At 37.8% G+C, this 21,907-nt stretch overlaps 1 protein-coding gene across 6 annotated transcripts in view; it reads left to right on the top strand.

Moving 5' to 3' along the window:
* MME (membrane metalloendopeptidase) overlaps positions 1-19,714 on the top strand; it is a 91,811-nt gene extending 72,097 nt beyond the window's left edge. For 4 of the 6 annotated variants that reach the window (XM_082840173.1, XM_082840170.1, XM_082840171.1 and 1 more), the window contains 6 exons: positions 836-955; positions 2,662-2,795; positions 3,127-3,192; positions 6,146-6,241; positions 6,585-6,661; positions 18,065-19,714. In XM_082840173.1, the coding sequence (XP_082696299.1) occupies positions 836-955; positions 2,662-2,795; positions 3,127-3,192; positions 6,146-6,241; positions 6,585-6,661; positions 18,065-18,164 (593 nt within the window). In that variant the 3' untranslated portion in view covers positions 18,165-19,714. Of the gene's footprint in view, positions 1-835; positions 956-2,661; positions 2,796-3,126; positions 3,193-6,145; positions 6,242-6,584; positions 7,023-7,133; positions 7,219-18,064 lie in introns of those variants that run through there. The other 2 variants (XR_014326242.1, XM_082840174.1) reach the window with 2 other exon arrangements.
* Positions 19,715-21,907: the final 2,193 nt, after the last annotated feature.

Raw genomic sequence — 21,907 nt, 5'->3', positions numbered from 1 at the left:
TGAAATTTAAATAGTGTGAGACACCTAAGTGTAGAAAGTTAGCAAGGTAAGACAGATGTCAGAGTAGACATAAAAATTACAGTTTATTTATTTGCAAAGTCTTTAGGACACCGTAGGAAATTCATTCATTCATTCATCATCATTGATTATTCATTTATTCAACACATTTCCTGAGCACCTGTTATGTTCCAGGCACCATCCAGTTTTAGGTGCTGGAGATAATGAACTGAGAATTCAAATGGACTCAAAAACAAACAAACACATGTATGTACAAACAAATCTGTGCTCTCAATGAGCTAATATTTGAGGTGCCATGGGGACAGACAAGAAAAAGAAGGACCAAACAACCATAAATAGTCATACATGCCTTGATGAAAATAAATAAGGGTGGTGTAATTGGGGGATACTTTCGTTTGAGTGGCTCTGTTTATTTACTAAGCTATTGTAGATGCATAAAATGTTAGACACGTTAAAAGTAATACTTTCATTATTAAGTAACTATTTCTCCCAAATATTTGCAGTTGGGGAAAAGACCTTCTGCATGAAGATGATAATTTTCCTTCGCTCTAAACTCCTTACAGTGGGGAAACAATCTTAATAGATGTTACAAAGTCAATTATGATTATAAATCACAGATGTGGTGCCACTCTGGGATGAACTCTTTACTGTCATCAACAATAAAAGACCTGCATTTGTTTCTATCACAGAAGATTTTTGTACACAATTAAGTGAAACTGACATACTGGAAAACAGCTTAGCAGGCAAGAAGCCAACCCCAGGCCTGTCATCACAGAATAAAACCACAAGTAGTCTTAACTGTCTTCTTTCTTCATAGTCTTCCCAGCTGGCATTCTGCAGCCCCCGTTCTTCAGTGCCCAGCAGTCTAACTCATTGAACTATGGGGGCATCGGCATGGTCATAGGACACGAAATCACACATGGCTTCGATGACAATGGTAAAGTGCAACTAATGCTTTTCTTTGGCTGAGATATACCCTAGTAAACCTCATTAAGAGTTATTATAATTTATCAATACAAAAACACATTTATTCATCAGCATATCATTGGTCTAATAATCACCACACTTTTAGTGTTCCTTTTAAATTGTTGCTTAAGAAGATCAGAATTTTCTAATAGTGAGGTTAGCAATGTGTGCTTTTTACTCTGACAGAATAAAACAAATATTCACATTGAGAAAACATTGTGATATTTGTCAACACCAATGATAATGTTTGGTCTTATTTCATGATTGTTTATGTCTTATCTCTCTAGACTTTTAGAGGGCAGAGTCCACGTCTTAAAAATCAGATGTAAACTCAGAAAGTAAGGTGCCCACAGGATTAACTGCTTGTGGTCAGAGACATATTTTTTGCTGCATCTTGCACCTACTACCTAGTTCAGGGCCTTGAAAACAGTAGGCAATTAAATGTTTACATGCTGCCCAAAATGCAAAATAGTTTTCGAAATGAAATTTGAGAGGAATAGAAGTAAGGATGTAAAATATGTAAAGAGGTAATAGTTGAAGTTATAACAAAGATCGATTCACAAGTGGAAAGAAAATAACAAGATAACAGTAGAGGGAAAATAATGAAGCCTTAATCCAACTTTAGAGAGACAGAGGAAGAAAAGGAGACAGGAAGGACTTAACTAAGCTTCTGTTAACTCAAACTATACAACAAACTTCACAGGTAGGTATTAATACTCTTTCCATTTTTCAAACAGAAAAATATAGATGCACATAAGACTTGCTCAAAATTACAAAACTGGAAATTGGTGGAACCAGGATGTGGGTTCAGGTAGCTTGTCTTTATATCCCTTTTCTTATTCACTACATCATAGATAACTGTTTAAAAGATAATAAAATCAAGTATCAAACATATGACGTATATAAATGCTGCTAAAGCTCAAAAGGGGAAAGATCAATGTAGTTAAGATTAGCAAAGGGGAAGGGTTGGGCGGAAGGGATAGTTAGGGAGTTTGGGATTGACATGTACACACTGCTATATTAAAATGGGTAACCAACAAGGACCTACTGTATAGCACAGGGAATTCTGCTCAATATCATGTAACAACCTAAATAGGAAACGAATTTGAAAAAGAATAGATACATGTATAACTGGATCACTTTGCTGTACATCTGAAACTATCACAACATTGTTAATCAACTATACTCCAATATAAAATGAAAAGTAAAAAAAAAAAAAAATTAGCAAAAAAGCTCCAGGAGAAAAGGTGACTTTTTCTTTGTACTTGAAGTATAGCAAAACTATGAGTCTGCAATGTCTAATGAAGGGTTTGAGATATGAAATGAACGCCAGAGTGAAATATTGACATCTTTACAATCTCAAAACATCAAATCAAACAGACCATCCAACAGAAGCAAGTCATGATTTCAGGAGTGTTTGTCTGATGGCCTGGGCTGAGACATCAACAGCCAAGTGGGTGACATACCTGGATTAATACTAAGGCATATCAGCAAAGAGAGTCCCAGCAGCCGGGGTTTCATCAATTCTGGTTGAGAAAGCTGAACAGTTTATCTCATCATCTGTCCAGTTTAATGTTCTCTCACATACTGGTATTTCAGTCCTTGCACTTTGAATTAAAGATATCTTATTGCAATTGTAATAAGTTCCCATTTTAGTTAAATAAATATATATTCCAGGCAGAAACTTTAACAAGGATGGAGACCTCGTTGACTGGTGGACTCAACAGTCTGCAAATAATTTTAAAGACCAATCCCAATGCATGGTGTACCAGTATGGAAACTTCTCCTGGGACCTAGCAGGTGGACAGCATGTATGTCATCAGCATTCTCTTGAAAAGTTATATTCAATCTTAAGTGAATTATTGATGCTTTCTTTTTTTTTTTTGCGATACGCGGGCCTCTCAGTGTTGCGGCCTCTCCCGTTGCGGAGCACAAGCTCTGGACGCGCAGGCCCAGCGGCCATGGCTCACGGGCTTAGTTGCTCCGCGGCATGTGGGATCTTCCCGGACCGGGGCACGAACCCGCGTCCCCTGCATTGGCAGGCAGACTCTCAACCACTGCGCCACCAGGGAAGCCCTATTGATGCTTTCTTAACAATCCAAACATAGTTAAGGGTCTTTAAGTGTCTTTTTTTTTTAACAGCTCAATGGAATTAACACACTAGGAGAAAACATTGCTGATAATGGTGGTATTGGCCAAGCATACAGAGTGAGTAATATTTTCTTCCCCTTTTAGTGATTGGAGTGTATATTGATCATATTTAATCACTCATTTAAAGCCTTTTGCAAAAGACATATAATGTAAGCAATAAATGGATGACAAGAAAATGGAAAATTCACAAGGAGAAAGGGGATTGTAAATATGCTAACCAGAAGGGGCAATACAGTTGATATGATTGAGCTGAATACCAGTCTCTAAGCTTTGAAGAAGCCAAGGAGAAAAGGAAACACAGAATATTTTAATGATAGAATTGAGATAAGCAAGTTCCACAGAGGAGGCGATATTTTTCTAAGAAATAGCCTCTGAAATAGTTATTTTAGAAAAGATAGTATATAGAAAGGTTTATTTCAGAGTCATTGATTGATGTACTGAGCATGACCCTCAGTTTCATGGCAGATGAAGCAGTATTTGGGAACAATAATCAACATAAACCACAGGTATAATATTAAACTACAGTCCATTACAATGACAGTGAGGGACTGAAGTGATATGGTCCCAGCATGGGGCCTTGTAATGGTGTAAACCATTAGACTCAGAGGACTGTATTGTTGGAGCATCCCTTAGAATCTCATTTGGACTTCCCTTCATTCTTAACATTCGACGATACTTTCTGAGGGCTTTACTATGTGTTTGGCCCTTGGTACTGGAGATCCAGCTTCGCACCCTCTATAAAATATGCCATTATTTGATGATTTGAACAAGGATTAAACATGGTCTAGTGGATACTATGTGCACAAGAAAAAGTAGGGGTTTTCACAAAACAGTGGAGGAATAATGGTCTTGGAAGCAGCAAGGAGTGAGCATGATTTTGAGTTGTTTTCCCAGTGCTGAGGTAGCCCACATGTGGGAGAAAAAAGAGTCCACTTGAGAGGATACAGGGGACAAGGTGTCCAGAGGATAGAATCAGGCTACTGACATAAAGATGGATGGAATATTCATTGGAGTGGGGGAGGATATAGGGTTATTTGTTCTCCATCGAGATGTTTGGGTTGGAGGGACGGAGGGAATTATCAGAGTAATGCAGGAGAGTTGACTGGTGGGGCCTGTGACTTGGCAGTGACCCTGGATGATCAAAGTGTGAGGCTTGGGAAATTAATCTGGCTGCAAAGTTTCCAAAAGAATGAGTTCCAGCCAAGTCCTGGGAGATGGTAGATTACTGCTTCTTTGAATACTTGGAAATTTTTTTACTGGATGCCAGACGTTGTGCATTTTACCTTTTTGGGTGGTGGATATTTTTGTTTTCCTCTAAATATTCTTGAGCTTTATTCTAGGATGCCATTAAATTCCTCAGAAATGGCTTGGTCCTTTCAGATCTTGCTTTTACAATTTGTTAGGCATGTCTGGGCTAGTGCTCAGTCTAGGGATAATTATTCTTCACTGCTGAGGCAAGGACCTACAGTGTGACTCTTTCGTTCTTGTCTTGTGTGATACCAGACGTTTTTATCTCTAATCCTTTTCTGTAGTTTCTTCCCTAGCCTTGGGTAGTTTGCTCACATGCATACTCAGGTACTCAGCTGAATACCTGAGGGGCCATTGATCTCTGAGAGTCTGTTTCTCTGCAGCTTTCTCCTCTTCATTACCCTTTCCTTGGTGTCCCTGAATTCTCAGCACCTTTTCCTCACCCTCTCAAGGAGTCTGCCAGGCTCCCACTGGGCTTTCCTGCTCTATTCTGTGGCCTGGAAATGCTCAAGTCAAAAAGCTGGGGCAATCGTAAGGCTCCTCCATTTGTTTACCATCTCCCAGAGATGACTTTCCTTTTTGCCTGATGTCTAGTGTCATGCAAACCATTGTTTAATATATTTTGTCTATCATTTTGTCATTTCAGTGGGAGGGTAAATTCAGTCCCTGTCACTCCATCTTGCCTGGAAGTGGAAGGCATTGGGCTTCCTCCATGGTGATTCTAATACGCAACCAGATTGAGAATCACTGCTGTAAAACTTCAGCCTAAGTCTGGGTTAAGGGTACTTGCGTGGAGATCCTCATGTAGAACAAGTACAGATTTATAATAATGAAGCAAATTACAATTGTACAAATATGTTATTATACATGAAATCTTGACTTGTAATGCTCCCTGCTAGATTATGAGCTCCCTAAGAGGAGTAGGCTCAAGTCTTTCCCGTATCCCCAGCATCTTTGCACATTACAGACTCAATAAATCTATGTTGATGGCAAGTAAGAAGAAAAGAAATATATCTTCTGTGTATCTAATATCACCTTTCTTTGTATTAAACTGAAACTAACACATCTCAGAAAGTTTGTTGTCAATCCTTTTCTTAAGTGTATTTAGTAGAGGAAAGCTACATTTTTCAAGTGTCTATAGATCCTTAAGAATTAAGAAAATTTCCTGATGTTCAAGTAATCTAAATTCCTGTTTCTTAATGTGACTGAGGTTCAATCTATTTTGCCCTGTCTTCAGGGGGCCGTAATAATTGCACATCCTTATTCTTAGAATCATAGGGTGCTAGGCCTCTAAGGGCTGTTAAGAGACTCCCTTGACTTTTGTCAGGAATCACTCATATGAAGTCTGGTGTGAGTCTCTTTTGCTGAGAGTAGTACCCAGGCCAAGTACAGCAATTACAGACTCCATTGGCAATCTTTTCTTCCAACTGGCTAGACTCACCCATCTATATAACAACATTTAGATAAGTTTTTCATCACTATTTAAGTCATCCATTCATTCAGCTAACATTTGCTGATCATCTGACATATGCTAGGCTTTTATCATCTGTTAGTCATTAATCTTGTTCTTTTCAGAGCATTTGTAAGTAAATACTAGTTTTCTTTCTAATCCATTAAATACTTGTAGGTTGCCATAACTAAATATATTATTATGGTGATTCTGATATAAAAGTTTAATTACTTGGTTACATGATCTTTGCATAGATTTATATATAAATTTGGAAATTATAAACATCATGTTTCTCTTTCATTAACTGCCTAGGCCTATCAAAATTATGTTAAAAAGCATGGTGAAGAAAAATTACTTCCTGGACTTGACCTAAATCACAAACAACTGTTCTTCTTGAATTTTGCCCAGGTATTGTATCTTTCTTGATTGATAGATATGAAAATCATCTTGAGTTATAATTTCATAGTACATTAGATATTGCATACTGAGTTTTCTCGTTTTAATCCATTGTGGCAGAGCATTTGATTGACTAACTTTCATTGTGTGTAACAGACCGTCAGACCGTATTAATGATAATTATGTTCCTGGCTGCCTATTATTGAACATTATTTGAAGAGTAATTGGTTGAGGAATGCAGACTTCCAATTTAACTTTTGCGATAGGAAGTTTGCTTTTCCTCCAGATTGCCCAAACAAATAATCCTTGATGGAACCTAAGTATGCTGCTTTCTTTTTTCTATTTCTGTCCCTAGGTGTGGTGTGGGACCTATAGGCCAGAGTATGCAGTCAACTCCATTAAAACAGATGTGCACAGTCCAGGCAATTTTAGGTGCGTGGTTATGAATATCTGTTGAGGTGCTCCAATACTGGCTCCATTATTTCAAATTTGGAGGGTTTTTTCTAACTCGATGATTCTGTAAAATTTGGAAATCCAGTACTTTTCTTTTTCCTTCTTTTTTTTTTTTCTTTTTTCTTTTTGAGGGTCTCAGAAAGGAGTAACAGAACACTTCAAGATAAATGTCATGTTTACACAAGCATAGCCGTGACTGCTGTTATCCTCAGAATATATGTGACCTAGGTCCAGTGCTTGATGAATTCCAACAAAGATGTCACCTCAGAAGAGTGGCTCTATTTAAAGCTAGAGAGACATTTCTAAGAGGTTGCAAAAGGCTTAGGCCTAGAACCAATGAGTAGCTGTTCCAAAGAAAGATTTCCATTCAACACAGAGAGAAACTTTCCAGTAATTAGAGGTCCCAACCTCTAATAACTTTGGAGCAAAGTTATCCCCAAAGCTCCAGGAGAGAGTACCATGAAGGAGAGGTCAGAGAACAATCTGCTAGGGATGCTGGAGAAAAATTCTGTGCAGAGTGGAAAGTTGAGTTATAAGATATCTAAAATCCATCCCAAATCAGAAAACGTAAGAGAATACTGGATTGAAAGAGAATCAAGCAACCAGCATTTGAATGTCAAATTCTAGACCCCCATGTATCTATTTTAGGACTGAATTCCTAATTCCTACCTCTTCCGCAGGCACTAAAATCTTCATCACTGATTCATTGATCAACAGCAGCACCTCTCAGGCATGAGTGTGTGAAAAACCAGTTAAAAATTTTGTAGGTTTGTTGGAAAACAGAGTTTGAGAACAAAAGAAAACTAATAGGCCAATTTTAAAAGATCTTCCTAAAATAGATATGAACATACTGCCCAGATTATTCACTCCTGGGGAAAAAAACTCATGCAATTGTGAAACAATAAAATAGCACATTTAAAATTAAAGAATTTTCTCAGCTTGTTCTAGTATCATCATCATCATCATTTGGTGTTTGCCTTAGCAGTTTTTTCAAAATTCATTCACTCAACAATTGATTATTGTACGCCTATTATATGTATAGTGCAAGCTAAATTTAGTCTTGCTAGGATATACAAATTAGCTTCTTTTTCGGTAATGAGCAACGAAAGTCCCTGGATCGATTGTCATTATGGTTTTGTAACTTTTAGTTTTAATTTTTCTTTTCTTTTCTTTTTAAAATTTTTCTTCCAGTTTTATTGAGATAATTAACATACAGCACTGTATAAGTTTAAGAGGTACAGCATAAGGGTTTGACTTGCATACATCATGAAGTGATTACCATAATAACTTTATTGAACATCCATCATCTCATATAGATACAAAATTAGACGAAAAAACATTTTTTCTTTGTAATGAGCACTCATAGGTTTTACTCTCTTAACTGTCATATATAACATACAGCAGTGTTAATTATATGTATCATGTATATTACATCCCTGGTACTTATTTATCTTATAACTGGAAGTTTGTACCTTAAGTTTGTACCTTTTGACTACCTTTATCCAATTCCCCTCCTCCCCACCTCCCACCTCTGGTAACCACAAATCTGATAGCGTTTTCTCTGAGTGTATTTGTTTGTTTTTGAGTATAATTGACTTACAACACCATGTTAATTCCTGGTGTACAACAATGATTCAATAGCTTTAATTTTTTAAAGTTGTCTTTTTCCTTTCTAAAGTTTCAGAGGTTAAGATCTAACAATCTGAGGATAACAGAGTATTTATAAGCTCACACAAATGACCATAACAATCTAATTTGTCAAAGCTCTGCACTACATATCCCCATGAACCAAAACATATATCCATAAAAAGCCTAGGTGAATTTAAATAATATTAATATAGTACCTTCTACATCTGGCATCCTCAGAGAACAAGAGGTGGCACATTAATTTTTGACAGCTAACATTTGTCTCTTGAGTATTAACATTTTTATCTTAACCCGTGGATTAAAATTTCTCTGTTTAAAATAACTTTTCTAACTTCCTGCCTTATTAACACAGTATCCTGAAGAAAACCTAAGTTTTCTTTTTTTGATGACACAGACTTCTGTTATGACTATTACTTATAGTTTCACTGTTTATTAGGTTAGTGAAAGCCTCAGAAGCTATAACATGTGGAGTTATTTATTCCTACCCTACAGAGCCATTAATGGTGATTTTCTTGACTTTTCAGTTTATTTTTTTATTAGAGTTTTTCTATTTGTTTGTCTCTTCCCTAGTTCTCTTTCTTGTTAAGGTATTGCCTGCATTCAACTGTGCCATTCCTCCATTCCAATTAGCTCAGAAAACATATCATTATACTTTATGGTAAAAAAGGAATGCAAGCTTTGAAGTAAGAAACCCTTGAGTTCCATCAATGGCTCTGCCGTTTATGAGCTATTCCTTAACCTCTGGGTCTCAATTTCTTGATATATAAAGTGAGGATTAAATTATCATGAGAGCTGCTAGGAGGATTAATGTTAATATATATGAAGTGCCTATTACATATATGTGTTTGAAAATTAGTACTTGAATTACTTTTACATGAGAGAGATACGAACAGGATAAGAGTTCCTGTGAATAAAGTATATGGATTTTGCAACATTCCATGTTAGCTGACAGTTAAGGGCTTATTTTTTTTCCCCCTCATTTCTTATGTCTGCATAGCTCAAAATGTCAGTAACTGATCACTGGTTAAGTGATCATGTAGGTAAATATGTAATTGTTTTATACCCCCAATTTTAAATTGAAAAAAGGATTTTATTAGAAACATGTAGAATTATTTGTAACTTTTATTTTCTTTGTTCTGGTCCAAAAGATGCCTCTTTGACCATTTTTCATTCATAATAAGAGAAGTATGTGTTGATTTTTTAAAAGGGTAAATGGAATGCCAACCTTTTGTCAAGGAAATTATTATTTTTTCTGGATGTAAAGGGATTTCCTTGGCAAAAGGTTGAGGTCACACTTAGTTTTGGAAACAGGCTGCTTCCTGGCTGTACAAAGTAATTTTTTTAAAGAACCTTAAAAACTAATAGACATTGAGTTGCTATTGAAAAATTGTGCATGGTGGTTTCTGTAGAAACATTTCTGAAACAAAGGGCGATTTTGTAACCTTATGCTTAAATAACCACAGTATCAAAAGCAAAAGGCAAAGTATAACTGTAAAGAATCTATAAAACCATATAAAGCTGAATCTATAAAACCATGTTAGGTCTAAGCTATAATTATTTTATTCTTCCTAACTAAAGTTTTTTGTACTTTAAAATAAACTTCTAAAACTTTAGTATTTAAAGCAAAGCCGTTTCCTTATGATATTCTAGAAATTTAAATGACTTCATTTTGGAAATCCAGCTTCTGTTAGCTGTCTACAGTCACTTCAGGGAACGGTTGTTATGATAATATTTACTATATGATCTATAAATGTGTTTCTAAAGTTATTCAGATACAATATTTCTTTTTTTTAACATCTTTATTGGAGTATAATTGCTTTACAATGGTGTGTTAGTTTCTGCTTTATAACAAGTGAATCAGCTGTACATATACATATATCCCCATATCTCCTCCCTCTTGCGTCTCCCTCCCTATCCCACCCCTCTAGGTGGTCACAAAGCACCGAACTGATCTCCCTGTGCTATGCGGCTGCTTCCCACTAGCTAGCTATTTTACATTTGGTAGTGTATATATGTCCATGCCACTCTCTCACTTCATCCCAGCTTACCCTTTGCCTTTCCCCATCCCCACGTCCTCAAGTCCATTCTCTACATCTGCGTCTTTATTCCTTTACGGCCCCAGGTTCCTCATAACCATTTTTTTTTATTCCATATATATGTGTTAGCATACAGTATTTGTTTTCCTCTTTCTGACTTACTTCACTCTGTAGGACAGACTCTATGTCCATCCACCTCACTACAAATAACTCAATTTCATTTCTTTTTATGGCTGAGTAATATTCCATTGTATATATGTGCCACATCTTCTTTATCCATTCATCTGTCGATGGACACTTAGGTTGCTTCCATGTCCTGGCTATTGTAAATAGAGCTGCAATGAACACTGTGGTACATGACACTTCTTTTTTTTTAATAATGATAAGTAAAATTTATTGAAAACTTAGCATGTACAAAACACTATGCTTTTCACACATTGTGTCTCTGTGCCTGCATAGTAGTATTTTTTTTTTTTACATCTTTATTGGAGTATAATTGCTTTTCAATGGTGTGTTAGTTTCTGCTTTATAACAAAGTGGATCAGTTATACATATACATATGTTCCCATATCTCTTCCCTCTTGCGTCTCCCTCCCTCCCACCCTCCGTATCCCACCCCTCTAGGTGGTCACAAAGCACGGAGCTGATCTCCCTGTGCTATGCGGCTGCTTCCCACTAGCTAGCTATTTTACATTTGGTAGTGTATATATGTCCATGCCACTCTCTCGCTTTGTCACAGCTTACCTTTCCCCATCCCCATGTCCTCAAGTCCATTCTCTACATCTGCGTCGTTATTCCTTTACGGCCCCAGGTTCCTCATAACCATATTTTTTAATTCCATATATATGTGTTAGCATACAGTATTTGTTTTTCTCTTTCTGACTTACTTCACTCTGTAGGACAGACTCTAGGTCCATCCACCTCACTACAAATAACTCAATTTCATTTCTTTTTATGGCTGAGTAATATTCCATTGTATATATGTGCCACATCTTCTTTATCCATTCATCTGTTGATGGACACTTAGGTTGCTTCCATGTCCTGGTTATTGTAAATAGAGCTGCAATGAACATTGTGGCACATGACTCTTTTTTTTTTTTTAATATGTGGTCTTAATTAATTAATTAATTAATTATTTTTGGCTGTGTTGGGTCTTCGTTTCTGTGCGAGGGCTTTCTCTAGTTGCGGCAAGTGGGGGCCACTCTTCATCGCAGTGTGCGGGCCTCTCACTATCGCGGCCTATCTTGTTGTGGAGCACAGGCTCCAGAGGCACAGGCTCAGTAGTTGTGGCTCATGGGCCTAGTTGCTCCGCGGCATGTGGGATCTTCCCAGACCAGGGCTCGAACCCGTGTCCCCTGCATTGGCAGGCAGATTCTCAACCACTGCGTCACCAGGGCAGCCCACGTGACTCTTTTTGAATTATGGTTTTCTCAGGGCATATGACCAGTAGTGGGATTGCTGGGTGGTATGGTAGTTCTATTTGTAGTTTACTAAGGAACCTCCATACTGTTCTCCATAGTGGCTGTATCAATGTACATTCCCACCAACAGTGCAAGAGGGTTCCCTTTTCTCCACACCCTCTCTAGCATTTACTGTTTCTAGATTTTTTGATGATGGCCATTCTGACTGGTGTGAGGTGATACCTCATTGTAGTTCTGATTTGCATTTCTCTAATGATTAGTGATGTTGAGCATTCTTTCATGGGTTTGTTGGCGATCTGTATATCTTCTTTGGAGAAATGTCTGTTTAGGTCTTCTACCCATTTTTGGATTGGGTTGTTTGTTTTTTTGATATTGAGCTGCATGAGCTGCTTGTAAATTTTGGAGATTAGTTCTCTGTCAGTTGCTTCATTTGCAGATATTTTCTCCCATTCTGTAGGTTGTCTTTTCATTTTGTTTATGGTTTCCTTTGCTGTGCAAAAGCTTTTAAGTTCCATTAGGTCCCATTTGTTTATTTTTGTTTTTATTTCTGTTTCTCTAGGAGGTGGGTCAAAAATGATCTTGCTGTGATTTATGTCATAGAGTGTTCTGCCTATGTTTTCCTCTAGGAGTTTGATAGTGTCTGGCCTTACATTTAGGTCTTTAATCCATTTTGAGTTTATTTTTGTGTATGGTGTTAGGGAGTGTTCTAATTTCATTCTTTTACATGTAGCTGTCCAGTTTTCCCAGCACCACTTATTGAAGAGACTGTCTTTTCTCCATTGTATAGTCTTGCCTCCTTTATCAAGAATAAGGTGACCATAGGTGCGTGGGTTTATCTCTGGGCTTTCTATCCTGTTTCCTTCATCTGTCTTTCTGTTTTTGTGCCAGTACCATACTGTCTTGAGTACTGTAGCTTTGTAGTATAGTCTGAAGTCCAGGATCCTGATTCCTCCAGCTCCGTTTTTCTTTCTCAAGATTGCTTTGGCTATCTGGGGTCCTTTGTGTTTCCATACAAGTTGTGAAATTTTTTGTTCTAGTTCTGTGAAAAATGCCATTGGTAGTTTGATAGGGATTGCATTGAATCTGTAGATTGCTTTGGATTGTATAGTCATTTTCACAATGTTGATTCTTCCAATCCAAGAACATGGCACATCTCTCCATCTGTTTGTATCATCTTTAGTTTCCTTCATCAGGGTCTTATAGTTTTCTGCATACAGGTCTTTTGTCTCCTTAGGTAGGCTTATTCCTAGGTATTTTATTCTTTTTGTTGCAGTGGTAAGTGGGAGTGTTTCCTTAATTTCTCTTTCAGATTTTTCATCATTAGTGTATAGGAATGCCAGAGATTTCTGTCCATTAATTTTGTATCCTGCTACTTTACCAAATTCATTGATTAGTTCTAGGAGTTTTCTGGTAGCATCTTTAGGATTCTCTATGTATAGTATCATGTCATCTGCAAGCAGTGACAGCTTAACTTCTTCTTTACCAATTTGTATTGCTTTTATTTCTTTTTCTTCTCTGATTGCTGTGGCTAAAACTTCCAAAAGTATGTTGAATAATAGTGGTGAGAGTGGACAGCCTTGTCTTATTCCTGATCTTAGAGGAAATGGTTTCAGCTTTTCACCATTGAGAATGATGTTGGCTGTGGGTTTGTCATATACGGCCTTTATTATGTTGAGGTAATTTCCCTCTATGCCTACTTTCTGGAGGGTTCTTATCATAAATGGGTGTTGAATTTTGTCGAAAGATTTTTCTGCATCTATTGAGATGATCATATGGTTTTTCTCCGTCAGTTTGTTAATATGGTGTATCCCTGACTGATTTGCATATATTGAAGAATCCTTGCATTCCTGGGATAAACCCCACTTGATCATGGTGTATAGATATAATATTTCTGTATAAGATATAAGGGTCTGATCATTTTTTTAAATAAATAAATTTATTTATTTATTTTTATTTTTGGCTGCGTTGGGTCTTTGTTGCTATGTGCAGGCTTTCTCTAGTTGTGGCGAGTGGGGGCTGCTCTTCGTTGCAGTACGCGGGCTGTTCTTCGTTGTGGTGTGCAGGCTTCTCATCATGCTGGCTTCTCTTGTTGCGGAGCACGAGCTGTACACAACACAGTCTTCCATAGCTGTGTCATGAGGGCTCAGTAGCTGTGGCTCATGGGCTCTAGAGTGTAGGCTCAGTAGTTGTGGCGCACAGGCTTAGTTGCTCTGCCGCATGTGGGATCTTCCCGGACTAGGGTTCGAACCCATGTCTTCTGCCTTGGCAGGCAGATTCTTATCCACTGCACCACCAGGGAAGTCACTGATAATTTTTTAAAGTAAGTCCAAATAGACAAAGTGATATCAATGTCTGCTACCTAAATAGTATGGTGCTAATTTAGATACCTATATTGCTTGAGATCATCTTCCAGTCAGAATAAAGGACACTTTATAGAACCTACGCCACTAATAATGCTAGAAATGTTTTCCACGGCTTAATATCTAATACTGTTAAAAAAATATTCTTTCTAGTGTTTTATTTAGACATTTTAAAGTAATATGGCTATTTTGTTCCTTATTATTCTATGATTTAGTATGCCTAAGCTAAACCCTCTTTGAAATACTGATGTTTCCTCCTTTTACCTTAAATATTAGCATTGGTTTCTGACATTTTATAAATGGTGTGGATTTTGGTGGGCCTTGAAGAATTTCTATTAGCACTTATTAATCTTTAGCCCATACCTGGGAATCTATTCAGGCATTTATTTCTTCATGAATTTATAGAGGAACATGTGTAGACCAATGTGACCTTACTTTAAAAGAATCCTGAACATCAGTTAATGATAAAAATTGGACAGTTTACTCATGAATGAAGCTGGTTAACCTTGTAGCCTAGTTGTTTATTTAAGAGACGTAGCAAAAGATTGTCAGAGAACTCATTAATTGTAAAATGCTCATTCAGTAATGAAAAAGAAAAAAAACAGTTAAATTCAAGCAGGAGTAGTCAGATATAAAGTTCATTGTTGGTTACATGATGTTCAGCTCCACATATCTTAGGTATTTTCAATACAAGTGATTATTTGCCATGGGAATAAATAGCAGTAGTATGATAAAACAGCAGCAGTATATATTTTATATATTAAAGTAAAAATTTCAAGTAACTTACTCTAGGAAATAATCAATAAAAACTTTTATTATATTCTGTTATTATAAACACAACACAAAAACTACATAGTTTTCATATAGCATGAAATTCATTTAAAAATGAATTATGATCCCACTCTTAGTGAAGGGATTCACTTTAATAATGTATCCACATTTTGAAATAGATTATGTCATCCATCCAAAGATTTGATGTTATAAACAACCAAACACTAATTAGAGTCCTAGGAAAATAAGTGAAGCCTTGGTACATTGTTGACCTAATTATTCAGAATCATATTATCTAAATGGAAGTTTTTGGATGGAAAGAGAGGAGCTGGAATGGAGACAGAGGGCTGAGTGTGCATCAGTTTGGGTGTTGCTGCATGGCCAAATCCCAATGGTGTCTTGTGAAGACTTTCTTGTTTTAAGGTTTGTGTTTTTTTTTTAATTTCTTTAATATTTTTAAGAGAAATGTAGAATTAAGTCTTGGGTTTGGACATTTTTACTGAAGTACTTATCTCCATACGGTGATATCTAAGACAACAATCCCTTTAAAAAATGTTAATAAAGTAAAAAACAAAAGAAAAAGCAGCTCTTTCAGCCAACGACCCTCAAATGCTTACCCTGTCCATCAGGGAGCTTGCTCCCCAGCTAGAGGAACAGTGAGACCGCCAGAATACTGTCCCTCAGCCAGTGTATAGGGCTTCCTAATGTAGGAAGAGGATCAGATTAAATGAATCAAAGCACCTCTGTAACTCAGAGTCTGTGAGCCTAGAACCTTAAAGGTACTAATATAAATCCCCGATGTCTAAAATCTTTATATTCTTACATATATGATCACTTTGACCATGTATCAAGTGAACTTGTTCGAACTTTCAGGTGTAAGAAATGACATATTATTATTATTATTAATCAAATTAATTCAAACTCTAGGCTCCCACCCGAAGCCAAGAGGTGAGAAATTTAATTTCAGTCATTTTCAGCGTACTCCTTTCTAGGGTTATACTGGAATCCAAAGGCATCTCATGAGCCTAGAAATTAGGGAATAACTTCCTTTCCCAGCCTGCGATGGGTGCTGACATCCTTGCAGTCTGATCGCCCTATCTGAAGTCGGGTGGCTCCATTTCCTTCCATTGGTCACGGTCAAGGGAGGCAAGAACTGCCCCTCTGGACGTTCAGCCTCCTCGACAGCCACGTACCATCCTATCAGAAGTCCTCTCGGGGCCCTGCTCACAGTGACAGGCACATCCTTGTCATTCATATAACCTGCCTTTACTGGGCCCCTCTTCAGTCTTGGGGAGGCCAGTCTTCTCCCTCTCCAGCCAGTGGACGAATAGATGTAAATTCTTCTGCTCTACCCTCCCCAACTTCAACCCCCAGCCCTTCATACCAGAGAGATTCCTTTCCATCTTTAAGACTCCTCTAGGAGTCCTCAAAAACATACAACCAAAAAAGTTTTCCTCCCTGAAGGATAGTGGGGTTTGAGAAATAGCTGATGTGGTGATGGGTGACACAGTAGGAAGGAGAACTTTTAGAAATTCGACGTGGAATGGAGATAGGGAAAGGAAATGCTTTCTTCCTCTCTCTGGTTGGTCCACAGTAGCAAATAAACCAAAAACACTGAGCAGTATTTTTCTCCATAATGCCCTGTTACTCTCTGCATATAATCACCATGGCCAGGTGACGGGCTCATTCATTATTTCCGGAGTCCTGCAATAAGCAAAGCACTGTGCTGGTCTTTGGTGGTGCAGCCGGGAACAAGGTATACACAGTATTTTGTCCTTATAGAGATTATAGTGTAGAGAGTATGTCGGGAAGTAAAGAAGGAGAGAAAAATCATTGCACATCGTGCTAAGTGCTGTGACAGGCTAGCACAGGTAGGAGAGACTCACGTGGACTCTATTCCAAGAAGACCTCTGAGGAGGTGTGTTGAAGCAACGGCATGAAGGCTGAGAAGGAGTTAGCCGTGTAGGCACTAGGGAATAACTTTGCAGGCAGTGTGGTTGGCAGGAACAGCAGGTCCAGAAGAGGGCAAGAGCTTGGCAAGTTTGCATAATGGAAAGTGAATCTGTGTAGTTTGAGTTTCATGAGGAACCGGAGGAGAGACAGACCATGAGGAGGCCTGGAAGGTAGGCTGGAGCCATAAGGACGCTGGAGACGTGGAGAGGAGTTTGAATATCCTTCAAGCCCCTGGAGGGTTTTAAGTAAGAGAATGACTGAACTTGATTCAAATTTTAAAGCTCACTCTGACTGCTGTGTGGAGAAGGGGTCAAAGGGGAGAGAAACACTAGGATGTATACATGTCCACACATCTACCATGTAGGGAGATCTCAGTAAGCCCAAGGTGGCTGAGATGGGATGGTCCCAGTGGGAAGAGAAGGGAAGGAGCTGGTTCAGGGTTGATGGGAAAACATCACCTCTGCATCACTGTACTGACCTGTCTGCCCCTCAAATGCTGCTTGGTGCCAGTAATGGGCTGGACAGTGTTGTTTTTGCCTATTGGGGTTAGAGTTAAGAGGAAATTGACATGTTGCCAGCCCTTTCAGGCTGAATCCAGTTTCTGATATCTATGGGGTTCTTTTGGAAAAAAAGAAAATAATTGTTATCTTCCCTATTAAATCAAATATCTATTTAAAGTCTATTATATTGAAAGTTATTGTGTGAGGCCTTTCAAGATACAGTAAGAAATCATAATTTTATTCTTTAACCAAATTCTTCGTAAAATAACTGCAATTCCAAATATGAATTATTCACTTTTCTTACAAACACATATAGAGTGTTTATAAATTGACTCCCCATACCAAGCTTAAGATGTAGGTAATATTATTATATGCATTTTACTGAAAAGGAAACTGAGGCACAGAGAAGCTAAATAAATACGACTCATAACCAGGATTCAAACCATGCCATCTGTCTTCAAAATCTGCTTTTAACTCCTGTAGTTTGCTACCTCTCCATTTAAACATTCTGTTAATGAAAAGGAAAGGGCTCATTCTACCAGTTGTTTTTTTGTTTGTTTTCTTTTTAAATTTCCTTTTAAACTGAAAGTTCCAAACCTACACAGCTGGCCTACATAAAAAAAATTCTGTAGAGCTCCTGCATGGTATGGACATGAGTATCAAATGCTGATGGTGACTTTTGTTTGTTTCACAGGATTATTGGGACTTTGCAGAACTCTCCTGAGTTTTCAGAAGCCTTTCATTGCCACAAGAACTCGTACATGAATCCAGAAAAGAAATGCAGGGTTTGGTAATCTTCAGAAGAAGCGGTGTAGTCCTTGGCTAGACTTGCCCACATCACAGAAATGGGGAACTCTATCTGAGAGAAAAAGGACCAGAGAGGTCACTGATTACGTGGAGGTAGTTCACGGGGATGAGAGCAATAAAAATGAAGCTAGGTTACTCTGGAAAAATGTGGAGGGAGGAGAGGTCTAATGTCTATCAAATCAGTCACTTCTCACTGTATAAATAATGCTTAATCTCTAAAGAGAATATTGCCATTCATTGCTGTTTCTCATATGATCTGCCAGTTTGATGTTTTCTCTTGATGTAGACCGGCATTTCTAATCAAAGGGAGAAAGAAGAGGTGGAAGAATTCCGTTGGCACCAAAAGCACAGCAGTGACATGAGAGTTAAAAACATGTTGCCAATGTACTTATTTTTACTTTTATTTGCAAAATTTATGCTCCTTCAAAACTCTCCCAAAGAATTCTTATACATATTGGGGCCTTGGACCTTAAAGTAGTTTTAATCTAATTTTGCCAATCATCAGTTACTCATTCTGAGAGCATTGTATTTTAAGCACTCTTAGGGCAAAAATGAGTGTCTAAAACTGTTTTTTGTTGTACCTGCTTTGACTGATAATGAGATTCTTGAGGCTCCCTGCAATTTTCTAAGCAATTTCTTGTTCTCTCTCTCTCAAAACTTGGTCTTTTTAAGAGATTTGTAGTAATGTGTAAATAATAATTTTTATATTTAATTATTAACTACACTTATGACTAAGGAATTGTTATTATAGGTAATCATTGAATATTGAAGCTTCAGACCAAGATAAATAGTTATGAACCAAGATCTGTAAAGTGATGTACAGATGAAGATTTGAGACTTTTTAAACTTATAAATCATATTGATGAAAAGCTTTAAGCACAAACTTTGGGTTAAAAATTGCCATTGGACAGTGGTCTAAAGATACATAAGAGTTGTGGTTTACAAGCAGGATTTTCAAAATTAAATCTGTCCCTGAAGGTGGCCATGATAAAAGGGCAAAACTGCATCTATGTAGCTCTGCATCTCCTTATCTTTTCAGGTTTGTCATCTGATGGAAATATTTTGATAATAAATTGAAATTGTGAACCCATTACTCACTAAGCTTATTGTGCCAGCCATCTAGCTTTGGAAAGCGCATTTCTGGATAGAAATGAGAGGCTTCTACACATCCAATGGACTTGCTTCTAAAATTCTAACTCACCTAGAGTTCTGGGAGGGGGAGGTCTAGTCCCTGATAGCAACTCAGCTCTCAAGGCTTTTATGTTCTGTTTTCCTGTCGTGTTTGCAAGTTTAGTTCATTTCATTACTTGATTAATATTTTACAAAAGGAGTCCAAAATCCTTATTTTTCCTAACAAAGCATGAAAATGAAGGAACATCCAAAATATGAGTGTTGGTTTTCCTGCCTCTTGAAAAATGTCCATTTACAGGTTTTTTTAAAATGGTATTAAAATATAACATATATACCAAAATTTAAAAACATAAGTGTACAGCTCAATGAACTTTCTCCCACTGAACATGTCCCTGTAACCAGGAGTTCTGAGAAACAGAACATTACTAGCGCCATAGAAGCCCCTTCTCCCAACTATCACTTCACTCTTCCAAGGACAACTACTGTCCTGACTTCTAATATCATCCATTAGTTTTGCCTGTTTTTGTCTTTTATGTAAAGAGAATCGTTCAGCATGTATTCTTTTGCGTCTGGCTTCTTTCACTCAGCTTTCCGTTTGTGAGATTCATCTGTATTGTTGCATGTGATTGTGGATTCTTTGTGCTCATTGCTGAACACTATTCTGTTGTGTGTGACTGTACTACAATTCATCCCTTCCATTGTTGATCCACTTGAGGAGTTTCCAGTTTGGGGCTGTTACAAGTAGTGCAATTATGAACATCCTTGTGTATTATCATCTTTATGTACTTGAGATTTTAATGGACTAATTTCCACAAATCCTTCCTAAAATTATTATAAATATGGAAAATACAGTTTCAAGCTATTCATGGATAAAACTTTGTCTTTTTCTCCTTTATCACTACCACCTTTATTGTGGATAATTCAAAGTATACTTATGTGTATATTTCCTTAAAGTAAACTTAAGACATTCCTAAGTAGTATTAATAGTTGGAGCATCCAGTGCTGAAGAGAAAAGCTATCTCTGAATTATTTAATTTCCATCCTGTCAGAGCAGCTGAAGAACCAGAACTGAAGAGTGACTAGTACAGATTATAAAAAGGCACTAGACTCCCCACTGCCAGCTCTATAAAACATCCGGCTCCCATCCTTATGAAATAATTTGAGTGAAGTTTTCTGGAAAAAAAAGTTTCTCCAGTGCCTGGATCTTTTATCTCTAGAAATATAAGACTTTCTGAGACCAAGGGCTAGACCAAAGTCAGAATACCAATACCTCCCCTGCCCTCACACGTGCAGCCATCACTAAGTATACGTGGCACAGTTGTTGAGTTGTATGGGACGTTATGGTCTCTCATAAACACTCCCAATCACTTGGTGTTATCCCATCAGTTAAAACCTATCTGTAATGATCTCGCACGTTAAGTCTAACCATGCCCGACTCCGGGTCAAGAAAAGAGTTAATAAGCTGAGACACCAAGGGTTGGGAGCTGATGTCACTCAGGGATGAAGATAGAAATGTTCTTGGCAACATCATTGGTAAGGTGTCTGCTCCATGCTGCACTGTCTAATTTACTTAGAATGTAAATTCTAAGAGCAAGGTGGAAAGGACACTATCCTGGGAGAAGGGTCTTTTCTTATTCTAATCTGATTCTGCCACTAATGACAAAGTGACCTTGGGCATTTGATATCTTCTCTTGGGCCTCTGCTTTCCCCACCTGAAATAAAGAGAATTAGGTTTTGTTAGTAGTTCTTAGTATGAGAGGGAGAATACATCCAGTGCTGTCTTAATCTATTCCCCAGTTAAGACCCATTGGATAAAATAATCTCAAAACTCCCATGTAAATGTCTGAGTCCAATTAAACCACATTATAATCCAAAGAACAAAGACCAAAGTTTCATTGAGATTGCGTCTGTGCTGTTGTTAGTTTCCTCAAAAGCCTTTATCATTCCTATTGTCCCAGATGTAGTTCTCCAAGTAGACGATAACTTAGTTTGGAAATAAGACTCCACCCTGCCAAAGATGGAAAATCAGGAAGTTTTATCAGGTTCCAGTCTTAAAAATAAAAACAAATATTTTTCATACTATTGCTTTTATTCCTAGTCGGCTCTGTTCCAGCCTCCCCACCACCATCCCTCCCACCCCACCACCCCCCATGTAAATCCTCACAGCATTTATGTCTTGAAAAATGTTAAGGCCAAATGGAGCTTTTATCTCTGTAACCTTACACTTCCTGCTAGCTTCAAATTGAATCTTTTAAAACTGAATGATAGGGCTTCCCTGGTGGTGCAGCAGTTAAGAATCCTCCTGCCAATGCAGGGGACACAGGTTCGAGCCCTGGTCTGGGAAGATCCCACATGCCACGGAGCAACTAAGCCCGTGCGCCACAACTACTGAAGCCTGTATGCCTAGAGCCCATGCTCTGCAACAAGAGAAGCCACCGCAGTGAGAAGCCCGTGCACCGCAACAGAGAATAGCCCACGCTCGCTGCAACTGGAGAAAGCCCGTGCACAGCAACAAAGACCCAATGCAGCCAAAAATAAAATAAATAAATTTATTTTAAAAAAAAGAATGATAGAAACTATTTGACCAATATTTTCTTGT

Source organism: Leucopleurus acutus (assembly GCF_964270905.1).
Source record: "Leucopleurus acutus genome assembly, chromosome: 5".
Lineage (NCBI taxonomy): Eukaryota > Metazoa > Chordata > Mammalia > Artiodactyla > Delphinidae > Leucopleurus > Leucopleurus acutus.
The sequence above is the reverse complement of the archived record's forward strand: the minus strand, read 5'-3'. Positions and strand labels throughout refer to the sequence as shown.